The sequence below is a fragment of the Barbus barbus genome, assembly GCF_936440315.1.
Source record: "Barbus barbus genome assembly, chromosome: 49".
Lineage (NCBI taxonomy): Eukaryota > Metazoa > Chordata > Actinopteri > Cypriniformes > Cyprinidae > Barbus > Barbus barbus.
In genome coordinates, this window is record NC_136727.1 from 13,619,838 (window position 1) to 13,641,463 (window position 21,626).

The 21,626-nt window shown below is 38.0% G+C and overlaps 1 protein-coding gene across 3 annotated transcripts in view; it reads left to right on the top strand.

Annotated features, from left to right (window-relative positions):
• The window catches only part of LOC306867728 (DENN domain-containing protein 1B-like), a 114,315-nt gene extending 92,689 nt beyond the window's left edge, over positions 1-21,626 (top strand). For 2 of the 3 annotated variants that reach the window (XM_079413566.1, XM_079413568.1), the window contains 8 exons: positions 352-442; positions 1,258-1,298; positions 2,239-2,277; positions 3,730-3,786; positions 6,652-6,738; positions 17,761-17,846; positions 18,001-18,220; positions 18,740-21,384. In XM_079413566.1, the coding sequence (XP_079269692.1) occupies positions 352-442; positions 1,258-1,298; positions 2,239-2,277; positions 3,730-3,786; positions 6,652-6,738; positions 17,761-17,846; positions 18,001-18,220; positions 18,740-19,327 (1,209 nt within the window). In that variant the 3' untranslated portion in view covers positions 19,328-21,384. Of the gene's footprint in view, positions 1-351; positions 443-1,257; positions 1,299-2,238; positions 2,278-3,729; positions 3,787-6,651; positions 6,739-17,760; positions 17,847-18,000; positions 18,221-18,739 lie in introns of all 3 variants that reach the window. The other variant, XM_079413567.1, reaches the window with a different exon arrangement.

Below are 21,626 nucleotides of genomic sequence, written 5' to 3' on the forward strand. Positions count from 1 at the left end.
AAAATATATTTAAAATCTGGTTATCTATTATTTTGTTTCCTTTTTTTATGCTAGTTATAATTAGTAGTTTCAAAAAGTTTTTCATACTTTTGAAAATAAAATGTCATAGGCCTAGTTTTAATAGGCATATTTATTAGATCCCTTTTATGTCGTCTACGTGACAAGAGAGGAAATTAAACTTCCCAAAAGGCATTGCTCACACAACATTCTCCTCTGCCATGTTAATCCATCACCTGATGTAAATTACACACAGTGACCACGTCTGGAGCAGTCTAGATGGAATTGTTTTGGTGTTGTTCTCCATCCCCCTTCTTCCTTAATAACCTGTGATACTTTAATTTATGTCGGCAGTTCATTGAAGGCAGACTGGCCAAATTAAACGCAGGAAGGGAATTTACAGACGTCTATGAAGAGGAGATCACAGAGGGGCGCTTCTGTAGAAGTGAGTGCCACCTCTCCATCTTTCAATGAGTGAAAACACACTTGGTATGAATTTACTCTCAGGAAACGGTAGCTATAATAACGTTAGGCATTGTGCAATGTACAGTTTTAATAGAAGTAGCCAAAAATGAAATTTGCTTGCTTGCTTCTGTGAAAATAAGAAATATTGAAGAAGGTCCAAACTGCTCTTTTCCATACAAATAAAGCAAAAGTGAGCAGTTGTCAAGCTCTAAAATAAAAAAAAAAAACTCCAATAAGACACATTATATTTTAAAATTAGTTATTCAAGCAATTCTTTTCGTAAACAAATTAGCGGTTTCACCAAGTCATATATATATTTATTTTATTTTATTTAAAAGTTGTCAGATTCCTTTTAGAAGTTATTTATAATCTGTTGCACTATGAATTAAAAAAAGAAAAGAAAATCATATATTTCTGAATATACATACACTGCTATGCAAAAGTTTGGGGTTGGTAACATTTTTTGCACAATTGTCTCTTTATCCTGCATTTGTTTGATTAAAAGTACATTAAAAACAGTAATGTTGTGAAATTATTATTGCAATATATAAAAACAAAAAAAAAACTTAATTTTAATCTATTCCTGTGATTGTAAAGCTGCATTTTACAGTTCATTGTAATATGACCCTTCATAAATTATTCTAGTATGGTGATTTGGTGCTCAAAACAAAATAAAAAAATAATTTCAAAGTAGTTCATTTTTCTTTGATGAAAAGAAACCTTTGGAATATATCTCATGTATTTTTTTCTGAATAACATTTTATTTTGAATTTAATTTCATTTAATTTTTTTTAGGTAATTCAAGGTCTTATCAGCAGTGGATTCACACCAAGATGGTAAGCAGCAGGCAATTATTCGTTTTTCTGCTCATAATGTTAATGTTAATTTTGGCTGAATAATTAAGCCCAAAGCAGCTGAGCGCCGTTATTATTTCCTGTTGGTTATGAGGTGATGAAATGTATCCAGTTGAGCAAATCTCTTGAAAGTGGAGATGCGATGCCAGGGAAGATGGTGAAAACTGTGGCGTGGGACAGTTAAGATGTTGAGACAGGCTTGATATGATGTGACAGCCAGTCATCGGAGATGACACGAGACTTCTGGCAGGAAACACAGCCATTACTCGATAGATTGAACAAAAGAAAAGCCCTCTTTTCTTCTCTCCTTCCCTCTGCTGTCTTCCTCTCACCTCTCTCCGCGCTGTCTCTCGCGCCTGTTTTCTTTTTGACTGTCTCTTTGCGTTCTCTCCCTCCTTTCTATCCGTCAGCCGGAGCTGAATTAGTTCTCTGGAGTGCCTTTTTCAAAAGGTTTTGTGTAAAGTTCACATCCTCTGACTGACACAAATCCATAAGAAAGGGCCACGGCGCCGTCATGTCGGTCAAGGCTGTGAGATGTAAACTCGGCAGCATTCGGCGCATTTCAGAGGTTTAGCATGTTAGCCCTGCAGCATTCATCTGGTAAAAAACTGTGTTACCCAGGAACGAGAGATGAAATCAGACAAGAACAAGAATGAAAGCGTCACTCTCTGGTGCCGCACTCGTATAAAGGGACTAGACCTGGTTAATAGTTTGTTTTAATGGCAAAGGTGTTTCTCATTGCTTTGGGGCAAAACAAATGTTTTGACTTGAGGAACAAGGTGTTTATTCAGCCGTTAATGATTTGTCACAGTAAATGTGTGTTTATTTTATGTGAGATGAATTTAGCAAAAATGTTACGGAAAATGCTGGCACGTTCTGTGGAAATTCATATATTCTCAGCAAACTGTTCTCTTCTCCATAGCGGCAGAGGGCAAAACCAGTCGTGAAAAACCTTCAGATGGTAAGTTCACAGTGGAAAGGGTGTTCTGACCTTGGATTTAACAAAAACAACTCCATATATTTGCTGTAATCAAAAGTGGGATAACAGTATGGTGCTTTATTCTCCCTCATGTCATTTCAAAACTGTATTGCTTTTTCATCTGTGGTACATTTTGTTTAATATTATAACATATACATGTTCCAATGTTGTTTGGTATCCTGTGTTTAAAATATCTTTTTGTGTGTGTGTTCTATTAACCTGATTTTTATACCCTTATTAATTAGTTTTCCAGTTGCTAGAAATGTGACTCTGATATCTTGCATGTCCCTGTATCAATTAGAATTTTGTGTCTTTGGTCAATTTTGAAATTTTGATTAACATAATATTGGGAATATGTGATAGTTTTTCCTTAAAGTGAAAGTGGCCTACATTTAGCGATTCACCAAACTCTTGCAAATGCTATTAATAAGAACTTGACAGATAATTAGGTTTGAATTAATTAAAGCTGATTAAGTTATTGTGTAGAAGTCTAAATATGCAGTCACATTAACGAAATTTAGTCACAATTTTGCCTAAATTCTGTCAAAAATGTTCCAAAATGTAACTGTTGAAAAAATCAATTAAATGACCGTTAAGTCACTTTCAAACCATGCAGCTTTCTTTGGGTCAACCTGGTGAATCTGCATGACTAAATCGAACACAAGTAAAATCTGAGTAGGGATCTTCTTTGCTCTCTAGCAAATTATTGAAATGACTGGATTTTGCCTGCTAAATTTTGCCATGCAATGGTAAATGTGACCACAGCCAAAGACTATAGATATACAAAGACAGTTCACTCCTGTTACTTATGAATGGGAGAAACTGCAACATGCAGTATGGCGGAATATGCCCCGCCTTCTAAATGAAAGAGCCAGTCGCTGATTGGTAAAGTTATCACATCACTGCAGTGGCTGTTAGAAACTCCGGTTCCCATAGAATATGTAATTTAATTGAGTTTGGCAGGCAGTTTTTGAGAATTCTGGATTCTCCTATTTATTTAGATAGGACTTGTCTATCTAATGCCTGAAATACCTGGCTGGAGGCATTGTAAATATGGCCACCGAGTGAACAAACTTTCCTTAATAAATGGCAAAATTAAATGGTTTTCCCTACTTATGTGCAACATAAAAGAATATATTTCGAAAAATGGTTGGAACCAAACAACCTTGGAGCCCTTTGACTTTCATTGTATGGAAAAAAATCACATATATCAGAATATCTTATATTATGTTTCACAGAAGAAATAAAGTCATGCAGGTTTGAAATGACATGAGGGTGAATAAATAATGGCCGAATTTTCATTTTTCAGTGAACGATCCCTTTGATGTGATTGACTTCTTCGTTTTTTTTTTAACATTTCATTGTTGGTTATGGATTGATTTTCCCAGATTTTATAGTTCAGCTACTGAGTAGCTTTTCTCTCTCTTTTGAAAGGCCAAAGATCATGCGAAACGGAAAATACGCAACATGAAGGACAAGATTACACAAAAGGTGAGTTATTCAGAGTTCTCATCCTGTCAGAACCGTACATTGTGTGTGTTCGAAAGCATCTACGAAACCCAGAAATGCTGTCTGGATAGGCAGCTCACCGTCTCTCACATTCACACTCATACAGGCTCATGCACACACACTATTTAAGATGGATCACGTGACTTCACCCATGGCTCGCGCTCAGGGTTTTAAATGGCTTGTGAAACCTGCTTAGCGCTTTGTTCAGGAGTGTACATTTCTAACAAGTGCGCCTCTGGCGATGGGCTGTCATGTCAACCCCCCCTCCCCAGCATCACCTTTCATAATTTTTGCATATTTCATCAGTGAGCGAGTGATTTCTTCAAAGCTAATTTAACGAGATGTATGTTTCCATAACACTGATGTCTTTGATAAGGCAATTGTGGCGAGAACTGTCAGGCCAAGAGCTCGGAAAGGTGGCCCAGAGGAGATGAAACCTCTCACAGTTGATACGCTTCTGCTGTCTGCTTGGCTTCAGCTAAACCAAAACAGATTTGAACAAGACAGCACTCAAATGAGTCTGTGTTATTGGGTGTGCCTGCGTTCGTATAAATAATCATGCGGTACAAGGCTCAAATGGGCTTGGAGCATAGCAAATTGCACACAATAAAACTGGGTACAAGTATTGTGTGATTTTTCAGTAGGATGCTTAAAGGGGTCATATGATGCGATTTCAAGTTTTCCTTTCTCTTTGGAGTGTTACAAGCTGATTGTGCATAGATAAGATCACTGAAGTTGCGAAGACTAGAAGTCTCAAAACCAAAGAGATTTCTTTATCAAAGTTAAGACTTGTCCACGCCCACCTAAAACGGCTCATTCAAACACACCCCCACGTGTCTATGTCACAGTGTGGGGAGATTTTCATAACAAAATTTATACAAAAGAAAGAGGGCGTGATTTTTATTCTGGCTGTAGTATTGTTGCTGCCGCCAGCGCTGTGTCGTGGAGACGCTGGCCTTTCGTGGTGAAAGTGAAACTACTTTGTTTGGGCTTCCAAAAGAGGACACAACTAGAAATAAGTGGTTAAATTGTGTTTAAAACACTGTTCCAGAACAGTTCAACCCAAATATTCGAGTGTGTGCAGCACATTTTACAGAGGACTATTTCCTGAACCTGGCAGGAGTGTAGCCTACAATGCTGGCTTGCTCACAGGCTGTTTCTATAAAGTGGGGTAATTCCAACTTTGCAAGGACAGTCTGGCGCTTCTGACTCACAGCCTGTAAGTACGTTTCTGCTACTGACTATTCAAACATGAGTTTTGAGCTGTGTAGAGTAGTGCTTGTTGTTTGTCGTTTCCCCGATCGCAAATGCAGACATGGTCATTTTTTAAAAATCTGCCCAATCAGAGCACGCCTCGCTTCTCAGAACAATGAGCTTGTAAAAATCGACGCGTTTCAGAAAGGCGGGGCATAGAGGAGTAACAATAATGTACAGTATGTGGAAAAAAAATTTGTGTTTTGAACTTTAAACCACATAAACACATTGCATTACACCAAATACACAAAATAATGTTATTTTTAGCAACGTCATATGACCCCTTTAAAGGAGGAATAGTGTTGTCTCATTAGGGCAATTTTGCCAAAATTTCACAGGCAAAACAATTATCATCAATGCGTGAAGCACATCGTTTGTAGAGAAGTCACTTTTAACTTTAAATTAAATACGGATGAAATCTGTATAGGGAACTTCTTCGCTCTCACTGGACTGGATTTCGCCCACAACATTTCACAGATTTTGTCACAAAATTTACCGCACCTTAATTAATGAAAAATTCACATTTTTCTGTGGAACAAAAGATATTTTGGAAAATGTTGGAAACCTTTTTGAATAAGACACTGATGAATTGCGCAATAAAAATGAGTAGATATTAAGAATATTAAGTATTTTGTGTGATTTCTCAGTTTCCCTCTCATTTTTTTTACTCTCAGCAAGATGCTGAAGTGAGGAAAGATCCGGTCACATAAGGGAAATCTCGATACATTTTAAGAGAAATTTCATAAGCGAAAAATTGTGCGACTGAGTGAAATCTGCTTAGGGAACTTTTTTAACTCATGTGAAGTACCAAATTATGCAAATTCCTATTGAAATTTGTCATATAAGAAGATATTTTGAAGAATGCTGGTAATCAAATCTAATCAGCTGATTGTTCCTATTGACTTCTATACTATTTCTTTCCCTTCTATGGAAGTCAATAGGGACCAACAAATGTTTGGTTCTTCAAAATATCTTCTTTTGTGTTCAATATAAGAAAGAAACTTATACAGGTTTGGAACAACATGAGGGTGAGTAAATGATGACACAATTTTTGGGTGAAATATTCCTTTAATAAATGGCAAAATGAAATTACTTTTCTAGTAACGCACACTGACGAATTGTGCATGATAAAAATTAGCATGAGTATTATTTGAGATTTCTGAGTTTCCCCTCTTTTGTTTGTTTGTGTGTTTGTTTTGTTTTAGTTTTTTTGTTTCTCGGCAGGGTACTTAAATGGAGGAAAGGTCCAGTCACATAGAGAAATGTCATGGAAACTTCACAGAAATTTCACAGGCAAAAAAGACCCATTGTCAGTTGTGTCAGTAGTGAATTCTGCGTAGAGAGCTTCTTAACTTTTACACGAACCCGCCGATAGCGCAAATTCCTATTGAAGTGATTGGATTTCGCCCACAAATTTTCGTAATCTTATACAATGGCAAGAAAATATAATGATTTGAGTCCAAATAAAAAACTATTCTTCTGTAGAACTTAATATTTTTAAAGAATGTAAAGGAGAAACATTGACAATTTCACCCAGTAAAAAAGAAAGTTCTATGCATTTCAGTTTCCCCCTCTCTTTTTTCTTCTCGACAGGACGTTGAAGAGGAGGAAAGCCCGTACTGTGCAGGTTCTCCCACCAGCACTAAAAGCCTCTCACCCAGGAGACTTCAGAAGAAAGCGGTGAGCATGTACACACACTTTCACTCACTCACTCACACACACACACACACACACACACACACTTTCACTCACACACACACACACAGGGAAAGGGGTTCACGGACAGTCCGCCTCCTGAAAGAAGCGTCCATTTGCACACCAGTAAGTCCGAGCCGACGTGGGGCAGCTTGATTGACAGCTGTGGCTAAAGCGGCCGTGTGTAGTGTGTGTCTTGCTTGTGCGATGCAGTGATGTGTTGCCAAGCCCAGGCAGGGAAGCGGTGAGCCCCCCATAGACGCAGGAGGTGGCCTGGATTCATACTATTCACTGGCCTGCCTCCATTTCCAACTGAAATAGGCCGCGGTTGTTTCACAAAACCAGTTTTTTGACTGGCAACAAGGATGGGGCTTTGATGTATCAATAACTTTGTAATTTAAAAAGACTTTATCATATACCTTTCTAGCATATAAAAGGCTATTTTAGTGTTTCGTGACCATTTTTCATCCTCCATCTGGCCTTATGTTAAATTAATGCTTTTTCATATTACTGTAGCTTTAAGATCTATGTTTAAATGAGCACAGTTTTGATTGGAAGAGAGACCCCTGAACTTAAAGATACTGGTGTAGTTCATACTGAATATGTGTGTCATGTATAGATGTGTTCAGAAAACTGCTGTTTTTCATGATATTTGGCCATTAAGCATTTTATTTAGGCTTTATAAATTGCGTCCTAGTTATAGCTGGGCAGCTGTAGGTTTTATTTAACCTAACACACCTTTTATCCCAAAAAGGTCAAACACACATGGACCTTCCTATTCTGTCCCTCATACTGACACCTATAACCATGAGGCCATGCGCCCAGGGACTCCCATGATGCCCTTGCTCCATCTATCTGCCCTCCTCTTCAGCCTTACTTACATACACTTTCTCTTCCTCTCTCTCACTATACACAGTCAAACCAAATCTTATTCAGACACTAGATATGTTTTATTTTTTAGTGGGTGCAGTACATTATCCCCCGGTTTCACAAACAAGGCTTAAGCCTAGTCCTAGACTAAAATGTAAGTCTGAGCTGTTTCAACTGAAAGAAACCCGCACTGACTGATCTTTAAACATATCAGCGCCTTTGTTTTGCCTTTAGATGTACCCCTGTAATGTTTTTTTAAGGCACGTTTATAAAAATGACTTGAATGTCCTAATTAAACAATGGCCTAATCCTGACATAGTCTAAACCCTGTCTGTGAAACCGGGCCTATAGTTCATTTATGTAAGTGAGAATAGCAAAATAAAGCATACTGTGACATGTTATACCCAAAAATTCTTTATACTGTGGACTACCAGTAAAATTTCTATTAATATATAATTAAAATATTAGGACCAAATATTATTCAGACACATTGAGCTGACCATGTTTTGCTTAAGTGTTTTTTATCTTTAATTGCTAATGTGACCTTTTTACACCAGACTGAACAAAATTAAGCATTTCTAAGGGTGGCCCAAGAAAGTATTGATAGTTGCGTAAATATTGTCATTCAGTTGTCTGAATAATTTTTAGTTGATTGCAATCCATTACATACCTTTCTATCAAAGTTATATGACATTATGAGTTCTTGTCATATTTTATTATCATTTTCTTAACTATTGCGAATAAACTGTGATAATGTGAGAAATGTTGAAGGTGTCTGAAATTTTGGTTTGACTGTGAACGTTTGTGTGTGTGTGTGTGTGTGTGTGTGTATATAGATGTGTATATATATTAGAGTTGTGACGGTGAGGGAATTTCCCCACCAGTTAATCGACATGTAACAACACCGGTAGTACCGGTATCAACTTGGGTGTGGTTGAAGGGATGGGGTTCCCCTCTTTTTCACACTTTCTTTCGCTTTTAAATAGCTTGTAAAAACGGGGTGGCCATTTTACTTTCACTTTCAAATTAGTGGCAATTCGTCGTAAATTGTTTGTTGTTAGTTTGAGTTTTCCGTCTTTTCCTCACTTTCCTTCGCTTCTAAATAGGGGTGTAAGAAAATATTGATGCACGTTAGTATCGCAATATTTTGTTTGGCGATACTGTATCGATTCTCCAAAACGGAATATCGATATTTAAAAGAAAAAAAAAAATCATACAAGATTCATGGCAGTTTCCTGAACTTAAACAGTGACAGGAAATACTAGCATCAGGACACTCCACTAATGTTAGCGTTAATATAGTTTGCTGCCAGTAATGGAGGATAAAAGAATTTACATTTATTCATTTAGCTGACGCTTTTATCCAAAGCGACTTACAATTGCTATATATGTCAGAGGTCGCACGCCTCTGGAGCAACTAGGGGGTTAAGTGTCTTGCTCAGGGACACATTGGTGTCTCACAGTGGATTCGAACCCGGGTCTCTCACACCAAAGGCATGTGTCTTATCCACTGCGCCATCACCACCCCCCGAATTGTTCCAGTTCTCGTTACGATGTACAAAGCTGAAGTGTGGCACCATTTGGGCTTTTGTGGTAATGTCCGCCCCGGGACCAAGGCGCGAGCGCAACCTCGGTTCTGCCACTTGCCGCGTCCCGTGTTGAAGAGCCTTTGCTCGGGGCGTGGCGGGCGGTAGAGTCGCCGTGCAGCTGCTGCTTTCTCTCGTAATTCGGGGGTGTTTTGTGCAGTTGGGGCGGTGCTCGCGCCGCGGTCTCGCCGATTCCACGCGGAACATAAATACAAACTGAAAAACCTGTGAAATCCAAGTTAAAAAGTTCTGAGAATGTTTAACATCTGTATTTATTTGATTGTTTTACAATTGTTTTGTTTTCTTTAGGAATCCTGCAAGCACTTTATTTTTCATTGATATTAAGCAGATGTGATTTTTTGTTCAGATCAAATCTTATGACATTGTATGTCACAATTGTAGACTTAAACTGTGAAGCTTTAAAGTAGAGTCTATAAATATATATTTTTGTCTTTTTATAAAATACATTTTATACATACATTTAACTAAAGAATCATGCAAGCACTTGAATATTTCCCCCTTTACTCGTACTGCACAAAAAGTGGTTCAGTCATGTTGAATGTTATAGGGACTGATTATTGCAAATGCAGATCCCAGTGTATTCTGCAGTGTGTTGGTTAAACTATTTTTATTTATTTTTTTATTTTTTGCTAAGGTTTGCATATGGTGGTGTGTTCTTAATGACAGCTTTCTTAAAAAAATATATATCCTATTTCTAAAATAAGAAATATCCCAATATATCGCCTTGCTTACAATATCGCAATGTATCAAAATATATTGTATCGCAACCCCTGTATCGTGATGCGTATCGTATCGCCAGATTCTTGCCAATACACAGCCCTACTTCTAAACAGCTTAAAAGCAGAGATGGGTAGAGTACCCAAAAACTGTACTAAAGTAAAAGTACTTCTAGAAATATTTATTCAAGTAAAAGTAATAGTCTGAATAGTTACTTGAGTAAGAGTAAAAAAGTATTGGATAAAAAAACAGTCACACAGGGCCATGAGGGTTTGGATTTTGTTTTCCCTTCATAAAAAAAAATCCTTCATTTAAAAACTGCATGTTGTGTTTACTTGTTATCTTTGATTAATATTTAAATTAGTTTGATGATCTGAAACATTAAAGTGTGACAAACATACAAAAAAATTAAAAATCAGGAAGGGGGCCAACACTTTTTCACACCACTATCTCTCTCTCTCTATATATATATATATATATATATATCTATATATATATATATATATATATATATATATATATATATATATATATATATATATATATATATATCATTATTTCAGTGATGCAAATCATAATTTTCATCAGCCTTTATGCCAGTCTTCAGTGTCACATAATCCTTCAGAAATCGTTCCAATAGGTTAATTTATTATCAATGCTGCTCTTTTTTAACTTTCTATTCATCAAAGAATCCTGAAGAAAATGTTGCAGGTTCCAAAAAATATTAAACAGCAAAACTGTTTCAAACACTGGTAATAAATCAATATATTAGAATGATTTCTGAAGGATCATATGACTCCGAAAACTGGAGTAACAGCTGATGAAATTTCTGATTTGCATCACTGAATTAAATTATATTTCAAAGTATGTTAATTATGTATTATAGCCTATATGTATATAACCTCTGACACGGAGAAGAGTGAAAAGTCCTCACTTGACCGCTACCGAACATCTGAACATAACGAAACAAATGCACATTGACAGATCTTCTTCCGTCTGTTCTGCAAAATGTAAACAAATGTGGCATATATTTCTGCATGCGTAAATATTGTGAAAATATCAGTATTAATTGTGTCTAGGCAAAGGCATTCCTCCTGGAACAGGTCGCGCGCCGCTGCGCTCAACGCTCTCGATGTTCTTAAACTTTCTGATACAACTCTGAGAGAGAACCGCTTCAGAGACTCAGCGCGTGCGGCAGGGAACTGAACAAATCATTCAAACTGATTCGCGAACCGATTCACTGGTTTGCCAACTGATTTGATCAAGCCTCTGAACAGAATCGACTCAAAAGAATGAATCATTCGCGAATGGGCATCGTTCATTGCCCAGAGAAAGTAGACGGCGCGTTTGGAATATATTGAAGCATTTTTAACTTGTATTGCATTAAGATACAGTAACGAGAGGAGAGTCGCCCACAGTAACGAAGTAAAAATACAGTTTTTTCTCTAAAATATACTTGAGTAAGAGTAAAAGTACCCATTTTTAAATATGCTCTAAAAGTATTAGTTACCCAAAAAATGTACTCAAGTAAATGTAACGAAGTAAATGTAACTCATTACTACCCACCTCTGCGTAAAAGCACATTTTACTTTCACCTTTGAACTAGCGGCAATTCGGCGTCAATTCAAGCATCAACAAAATACAACTTCAAACTCAACTTAGCCTATATATAAATCATAGAACTTTTATTAACAAAATGAATCAAAATTCACCATTCTACAGGCTATGCCTAATATAAAATAACAAATAACTTACACAAAGTTTAAATAGCCTAGGTAGGCCTATACAAAACTGAAAATCAGCAAACACTGTGGAACCAATTATATAAGAAACGAATGTTTAAAAAAAACTTCCAAAATCATAAACGGCGAAAGTCAACAGGCTTTTCAGAATGTGAAATATTGCCAAACGTGCTTTTGCATTTCGTTTTGAAACTAAATCTTCTGACATCGTCTTGTCTGTCTCACCCCACTCTTCTTGTCAGTCTGCTCGACTCGCTCTCCGCGTGAATGAAATGTAATCTATGATGCGACTGTCGTTCGGCACGCTGTATTGAGCAGCTGCGTTCGGTTTTTAATTGTAGTGTCTGTTCTCTAACTGAACTAAATGATTTTTATATGGGACAGTGCCGCAGTGGGCAAGTGACATACCGGTGTTGCGGCTTAGCATCAGTATCACCGCCAATACAGTCTATCGCAGCAAGTCTAATATATAGATATTTATATGTATGTATATATATATATATATATATATATATATATATATATATATATATAAATATAAATATAAATATATATATATATATATATATATATATATATATATATATATTCACAGTCAAACCAAAATGTATTCAGACACCTTCAACATTTCTCACATTATCTATGTAAATGTATTTATTTTTTTATTATTGTTTTAAATACAAGATATATTAAAAAAATTCCAGGTCCATACCAATTATAAATTGCCTACTCAGACACACATTCATTAGCAGTCTGCCAGTATCATGAAGGAACCTTTCCTTAATATTCAGTCTCTCTATTGAGGCTTTCAACAACTGTAGCTCAGCAACATGAATGTTGATCAAAAATGCAGAGCTGAACGGTAGAGTGTTGATTAGCTGTAAAAATATCTCACTTCCGCTACACTTCCGGCATGAACCGACAGCCCTTATGCCCTTACATGCTCACACCTCCACGGCCCGTGTGAGAAGGGCACTGGACAAAAGCCACGGCTGGCCTGATCCCTCCCCTCCTGCACGCCATCGTGACCGCTGACTTTCCATCCAGCCCTTAATTAGCGTGGCTATTAGTTGCATCCTTGTTGTCGGGGAGAGATGGAGAGAACGGAATAGGCGGCGTGAAAAGGTGTGGAGACGGAGGTCCTCCAATTAGGGCTATTCTTAAGGTGGTGGTCGACTCCCTCCACTCACCCGTCCCAGAGGAACCCTTGGGCTTTATCAGAGCTCTCAGATTCATCACATACATGCGCATCTTCTGCTGTTTTTGCACCAGAGTGGATGCGGCGGCCACAAAGAGTCTCCACACGATCAATGAGTAAATCAATCCGCTGCGCCGTTCAGTCATCGTTACCGTCTAACAGAGAACAAAAGAGCACCGGGTGACTGGGGTCTCAGCGCCAGGCCAGCACACTCTTTTCTTTAACGGACTTCTGCTGCTGTTCATTAAAATAGGAGAAATTCTACAGTATAATGAGATCTGAAGCATCAAATAAACTGTGTTCGTGTCTAAAAATATGAGAACGCATGTTGAAGTGCTTTAGTTTGGCATTTTATGATTTAAACAAAACATTTTTAGGATGCATTAAATTATCAGCGGAATACATTTGTGAAGTAAAAAAGGAGATTTTTTTTTTTTAGACTGTTCTTTCTAGATTTTGCATTCGACCAAAAGTAAACCCAGACAAGGTGATCAGGACCCCAATGCAATAAAGACTTTACATTATAAATAAATGGATATGAAATATTGATTTAGGTTGAATTTCTTTCATTATGTGAGAAGAAAGAGAAAGTTACACGGGAGAAATGAAATCAGCTCGTTTAAGAGGGAAATCAATTGCCTGGGGAAACGAAAACTGTTTCGTGTTAGATTGCAATTTAAAGTGCAGAATGCACAAACAACCAATCAGAATTTTAATGCATATTTCTTTTGATTAAGGACTATGAAAATATAAATATATATAAAAAACTATTTAAACAAGATTAAATTATTGATGATAATAATAATAATAACAATTATAAGTAATTATAAATGTAATTATAAAAAATATATATATATTAGTGTGTGTGTATGCATACTTGTCATAGTGTAATTATATATTTAAGTACTGAGTAATAATAATTAACTACATGTACTTACTATATGATTAGAGTTTGGCTTTGGGTCACGTGCATGTTATTATGCATAATTTGTTGTTATTATAATAGTAAGTACATGTAACGTGTAACAAGGACACTTTAAAATGTTATTCTTATTAATATTGTACTATACATGTTTTTGTGATTCTTTTTATTTTATAAGTTCAGTGCACTTTCACAAGCGCTATAACAACACTTGCTGCACTCACAGAAAAGTTGAGCTGTGTTTTCTGAGTCTGGCTCACTGTGCCGAATCCATGCAGCGTACAGTATAAGGAGCTGGTGTTCAGGTCGAGCCTGAGGGCCTGTGAAAGCCAGACTGGGTGTCAGTAGCAGGGCCTGGGGCAGAGTGGAGCTGATCTCTATCTCCTGCTTATTCCCCGCGACTGAAGCTATGGGTGTGTGTGTGTGTGTTGTGGCTGCCTCCTCTGAGTGGCACACAGCCTCTGGGGAATGACTCCACATACACACACACGCTCTGGATGAAGTCGGCAGATGGATCCCCTATAGCCGTGGCCAGTTCAGCAGCGCTGCATATTAAAGAGTCCAAAAAGCTCTATTCAAGTTGTGTATAATTCATACACACTTTCTGCTCCGGCTTATGAGCTTCCACCTTCATTTACATACCGCCCTAAGCAGTGACCACTGTAAACATGGTTACGTTACAGCTGCGGAACTCTTCAAGTCTTGGAGTAAAACCTCATCTGATTTACTTTCTTAAATATTCCAGGTTCAAAACAAGTTAAGATCATTTGACTGCATTTGTGGTCAAAATGTAAAATTTCGACTCATGCCTCGTTTTCTTAAAAAGTAAATAAATAAATAAAAATCAAGGTTACGTTGCAAAACTTGGGGGGATTTAACAGCAGAAATGTGAAGATATTAATCTTATAAATTCTTGTCAACTTGTGTATCATTTGAGCTGTAAAGTCAGGAAAAAAAAGAGATAGTTTTAGGGTTTTAGTTGTTACAATGTCATTAACAGCTAAACAAAATGTAGTTGTCGCAAAGTAAAATTGGATTTAACTTTACACAGAAAAGGTTGGTTGTGACTTTAGTCACACTAACATCATGTTAACACTCACATTTAATGGCTGTACTATTGAAACAATGAGTATTTTAATGTTTACAGATTCCATTCACTTCCGCTGTGTCTCAATTTAACCCATGTTTATTTTGTTTTTAAAGAGGAGTGAAAAAATGTAAATTATGAAATAATAGATGTTATAATCAACATTACGCCACAAGTACTGTCAATTTAACCAATAATATTCTTATAATATGCATTCTTGCACATATTGTACAATATTTCAAAGAAAGAAAACATTTCATCAAAATAATGACTACAATTTTCCTCATTAAGGATCATTTTTCAATCAAAAATGAGCCACAGAAGGAAAAAGGGTTTACTTGAAATTCTCTTAAATGCGTTTATATCTACATCCATGTCTTTTGGTAATGAAATTACATTTAGATATGGCTTATTCTTTAGAAACTCATCTCACGCAGGTTCATGGCTGTTTGTACGGATGCGTGAATGTGAGAACGTGTGAGATAGAGCTCCCAGTGAGAGCTCTGTGAAACCGCGTAGGTCTGGAGGACTGCCAGCGTTGAGATGGATTCGTTGGGTGTCAAAAAACATTGACGTACAAATGGAGAGAAAGCGCTTTTGGCTGGTGGACATTTCGCTGCAAACAGAGAGAAGCCGCACATCTGCATGAGACAACGATGAGACGCAGATGCACAGCTCATAGGAGGGGAGGAAACCCTCTTGGCTGTAACCAAAGTGCCACCTACTGGATGCTCGCGAACGACGCACACATCCAGACTCTTTCTTGCGCTCTCCTGCTCTCTGATATTCGGAAACGTGCTTTTAGCCAGAGCCAGTTGGAGGGAAGTTGCCTGAGAAGGGGTCCTGGGCTTTGTTTAAAGGGGAACTGCTTGAATAGCTCAGCAGATGCTGGCTTAAGTTTTGGCTTGGAGGCGCAGGGGTTTTGTTTGCATTTTCCAGGCATATCTTCCCTTTCCATACCCTGCCAAGCACATGAGATCAGTGCCTGGTCTGAAATAGCATATGAAATATATAATGTAAGCTTGGCTATTAAATCGACGAGACTATTGGCTGCAAGGTAAAGCCCTGTTGCCGCTTCTTACAACTTGGCCACGCTAGAAGCAAAATGGGATTTTCTCTTAAAACGGCCTGCCTTGACAAGAGAGATGAAGTTTTAATGGTTTTAAAGTCTCCGTTGAAGAGCGTGATGTCTGCTCGCCGCTTTGACTGAAGACAGCCCATTTTCCGTGTGGATTTGAACAGTCAGTTTAAGGAGCAGACGCTGACCTGTGGCGGCTCAATATGTCCGTGCTGATTTAGGGTACACGTAAAAGAAGCAAATAGGCAAATGTCTGCTTGTTTTCCAAATCGGCGGTTTTGGCCCGTCTCAGAACAGTGGCTCGAACAGCTTTTTTTTTTTTTTTTTTTTTTCATATCCTGATTCTTTTCCTGCCTTTGACTTTGTTTTACGACTTACTTTGGAAAGAATGAAGTGACGGTGAAGTTTAGGCCTGACTTTGTCTCATTGTTATTTCCCAGCATCCTCTGCTATGTTGTCTTGAAGCGTAATTAGCCATTTGCTACAGCTAGCATTACTATTACTACTCTTTCACTCTCACAACACTAAGTATGAACTTCCTTTGATTAGGTTCAGTAAGAAGCTACCCAAAACACCCTAGCCACTGCCTAGCTACATACTAAAAACGCATTAGCAACCACTAATCAGTGGCTTAATCACTCTAGCACACTAGCTGAAGGTGTTACATAAGCGTTCTACTTATATTCAGGTTTTTTTAAGGTTAAGATTATTATGCAAATGATCTCAAAGCTCTCAGTTTAGCTGAATAAAAATTAATCAGATGAATCATCATTTTTGAATAATTAGCATTTAGCTAACTAGCCGTTTCTTCTGGTTTTTAGTGCAGATTCAGGCCTGGTGTTGCCAGCCTGCAGAGGGCTTGCGCTCACCTTGTTTTAATAAACACCTCTGCTCGTAGAAAGCGCCAGAGAGGGGCCGCTCTCTGAACAACACAGCCTGCTCCGCAACTCAAGGGGCTACATAACTGCAGACAGTGTTGCAGGGCAAACACACACACACACACACACCACCGACCAAATGAATGTGACACAGTTCCGCAGGTGCATCCAGCCCCTTCACTTAAGCCAAAGTGGCTTGCAGGCCAGATTTATGGCCCTGACACAGGAATCCATTAAAGCCTTTTGGAGGATTCAAGGCCTGAACCCCCGTAATCGCTTTCATTATAGCTGCTGGCTACTAGCGAGTGGGGCAATCAGCGCCCGACATGTGTTCCTGTTTATTCCAATGGCAAAGTGTTCGGTACACGCATCTCTTAGCTATTTTTATGGACAGGGTGGCCGTTAACCCATTCGTCAGGCAGCGATACCCAAAATGGCAAGAAGCTCCTTGGCCAAGCCATTACGGCGAGACTTGACCAGATCCACCCCGTCCGGTTGGCAGCGTTGCGTGACGTTTTTCTCGCACCTTGGACTCTTTAAAAGAGCTTTGGTTTAGTAGCACGCTTTGATAATGTGGCAAACGGCAGTTTATGGGCTACTTTAGTGAGTGGCGGCGTGTTTGCGTGTGCGTGTTCGCGTCGTGGATGGCTAGTTAATGGCGAGCCCTAAAGCCTGGGGCCGCAGCGTGAAGCTGTGCCCTATAATGCTTCAATTCTTTAATTTGGCAATTAAACGTGTTGCACAGGTGTGTTATAAAAGCAGAGGGATTAGCAGAATGAGCACCTACGTTGAGGATAAGAATTAATGTTGTCGCTCTGTAATGGGGACATGAGATGCAAGGTTTCTTTCAGGAAATGTGTTGCTTTAGTAGATTAGGTGGGATTTTAACGTGCCGGTCTTCTGTTTTAGCATCAAAATCCAAAGTCTTCTCCACACATGAGCCTGTGTTATCCTGATGGTTATAACAATGACAACAATGACGACACAGCCAGCAGGTAAGGGTTTGAATTCGATTTACAGTATGTTTTCCAAACCTTTTATGGGTAAACAATATCCATTCATCAATGCAACACTGCCCTCTGGTGCTTTTTTTTTCTCTCCCACATGGCTTTTGAGTTAACAACTTGTTCTGTGTGTGTGTGTGTGTAGAATATCCTCTGAGGACAGCGGGGAAGTGGCGTCATACAATGAGGACAGTGATGACTCTGACTTAGAGTTTCAGTCTGAAGTTAGTCAAACGGGGCAGATGAACCTGCTGGAGGAGATTTTGGACTCGCTCAGTACATCCCACATCGAACAAGGGCGACTGTCTGCCGCCAAGAGCCTGGACTTTTTCAGATCAATGGAAGACCTAGACTACAATCCTATGGTGAGGGATTTATTTATTTATTATTTTTATTTAATATGAAATACAATTTAATTTTATTATTAATTTTAAAAATATGTATTTGTCATTTTTGTTTTATTATTTTTAGTATATTTTATTTCTTAATCTTTATTATTTATTATTTTCTGTTTTTCTAAATCTTATATAAAATGTTTTTGTTTTATTTTATTATATTTTAAGTCTTATATTTATAAGATCTTATTATTAGACTTTTAGATGGATTACCTTTTCTATTTTATTTGTATTTTTTAATTTATTAGTTATTTAGTTAATTGAATTCTAATTTTATAAAACAAAAATAATCTTTTAAAGTTTTAATATAACTTGGCTTTTTTAAATTCAACATGAAATAATTCCAAAATGTTACTATTAGATAGATTCAGAAGGTACTATTGGAAGTATATAGGGTGCTGAATTTATGTTGACGTCCATGCTTTGTAGATAAATGTGTGCATGAAAAACGGCATGGCCTTGTGAGCATGTCATTTGTACTGTTTCCAGAAAAACTGCAAGTCCCCACTGGGAAGTAGTCCTGCTCAGGTCAGTTGTGAAGTAGAAAACGGAGAACAAGGCGGATGGAATATGGGTCAAGATGACAGCGCCGTCCATGGTAAGCATCTCCCACCTTCGCCTCGACGCCAAGCCAGCTCCCGTTCCCTTCCTGTCCGTCCTCCCCTTCCCAATGACCTTACCAATGAAGAGAACCCGAGGAACTCTCTCCCTGAGACACCTAAAGTTCAACTCTCGCTACCTTGCGACACAGACAAACCCAGCAGTTCCCAGCTGAGCCCAGACAACCGACAACCAGCAGGCCGCAGCCTCTCCAGACAGAAGGTGTTTTCAAGAAAAATTCAGAGGCCTTCCCAGGAACATGCCCAGCAGAAGGCAGCAAGCGGACAACCTTCGGTCCTCGTTCCGTGGGAAATGGAAAAACAGCCCCAGGAGACAAATATGAAAGAAAGAGGGAACGAGACTCAGGAGAAAGGCTTGCTGGAGGAGATCGAGTCCATGTGTCGCATGAGCATGGCCCTTGAAAGCAACCAGGAGCTCACGCACATCCAAAATAACACCAGCCTGGACAAATCCTGAGCAAACGGCACAACACTCACGTCTAACCTTTCTCTTTTAGTATTCACGCTGACGTCACACCAGCACTCTTTGCATGAAGTGTTTGCAAAGGTGTTTTGTAGTTAATGTGAATGTTCGGTCCTCTTATTTCTTACATTTGGTCCGAAACAACAAACGGTATCATTCGAACTGGTGGTTGGAAAGGACGAGGTTTAAAGGGATTTATGTCAGCATTTAACATCCAGTTTTATTTATTTCAGCAGATGATTGCACTTGTGTAGTTTCAAATCACTGTTTCGATAAATCACTGTGGATGAGGGATGGATTTCCCCCTGTATATTTTACAAAATCGTACAAAAGTATTTAAATAGCGAGCAAATCTCAGCTTAATATAATGCCTTAAACAGATTTAGTTTGCTTTCACACAGTATTTCCTGACTGTGCACTGTAGCTGGCTAGCTTGCTAACTACTATCCCTATCTTTTGCATGCGATTCGTCTTATAAAGAGAGATTTATCTAGGCCAGGTGGACAACTGGTTCTCAATTTGCTATATTTTTGAAAAAAAAATATTTTTTCAAGACAATTCTCAGGTTTATGCTTTTATCCAAGATGAGATGTTAGCATTTCAATTTCTTAGACAAAATCGAAAATACCGAAATTCCAATTATGTTTTTAAGGACTAATAAACTCAGTATATTGATATTTAAGTGTGGAAATTCTGGTGCTGCTGATGCCCAGTGCAAAGAGGAATACTTGTTACTGATAAATAAATATGTTTTAAACCCCTTATTATTGTCTTATTCTGTATGAAGGCCAGTAATATACTCTGCGCAAGAACGCTTCTAGCTAACAAGCTCAATTTCACACAAAGTTGTAAAAATTGTAACACAAGTACATGTCGCATTCTCAGCGTTACCACAAGAGGTGCTGTAACAGCATTATCGTAAACTAGATGCGTCCGTAATTGCATACCGAGTATACTATATTTTATGAGGAACAAATTTTGCAACCTTCAAAAAAGTCTGTTCTCTATAGTATGAATGTGTAGTACTACATCTGCCCTTTTGTCATTGTCATGTGACTTACAATGTTTGCGTCGCTTCACTGCCATTTGCGACTCCACTTCCGTGGCCTCAAGGGATAATAAGTGATCCATTTGAATGTGCACTTCAAAATATTGCAAGTAGTAATGAGTAATCTGGGTACTTTTTGCCTACAGTTTTATAAATGCAACGAATTCAGTCGTACTACTATTTTCATGTACAGTTTTTTGTCTACTATATAGAAGGTGAGTAGGCATATTCAAATGCAGGGCATCTTCATCTATTGCCAGTTTTCTCTTTCACCTGAACTACTTTCATGGTGATTTGAAGTGAATCTTGCTAAACAAGTTAAACTTTCGACTTCTAGCTAGCTAGACATTTGAACATAACTAGCTCCCTTGAATACTAACACATTAATACTCAACAGAACTGCTTGCCGATCATTTTAGCTACGGAAAGATTTGCCTCGTCTTCTGTTTCACTCATTTCATTTAGATCGATTGTCCTGATGAACTGACTGTTCTTATGTACTGTGTCACATAGAAAGCAAAATAGATTGTTTTTCTATATAATGTGTTTGTTTACAGTCATCCTAACTTTTATAGATGTACCATGAGACCTTACCTTTGGTGCACATGAGAAGGGTCAAAGTGACACACGTTAATCTCCACATCTTCACACAGTCCCTGTGTTCACGAGCAGATTGGATGCTGGTGTTTAATTTGGTCCTCTGAGACTTTTACAATCCCTTTTATATAGTTATATAAGCTTCTCAGGTTGCTATTCATGTCTGTCACTCACCTGCCCACCTCTTTTCTCTTAATTCTCCTCCTCCTTTTTTGTCAGCTTCTTTAAATTCTTTTTAGTATATGCACAGCTGTCAAGCAAACGTACTTCGCTGAGAACATTTTTCACAATTTGGCAAATAGTCATTGTTAATCAATTGCAGGTATGTTTGTAGGGTCATGATAAATGCAAACATTTGTGAGGTCATTGTTAGGAAAGTTGCATGTATTCAATTGTAGTAAATAGTAAAAAAAAAAAAAAAAAAAAAAGCTGTGCTGAAACTATATAATTCTTCAGCCTTTGAACAAATCAGATGTCCTGATGAACTATGCAAAATCAGTGTTATCCATCCACTTAAATTGCCATTGTTATTTATTCACTGGGTAAAACCCCTAATAAATACAAACTTTTAGTCAAGTTTAGTTTTTGCTCGGTACCCACAAGACACGCAGGACGTGATTAGAGTAACAATGTCAACACATGATATGC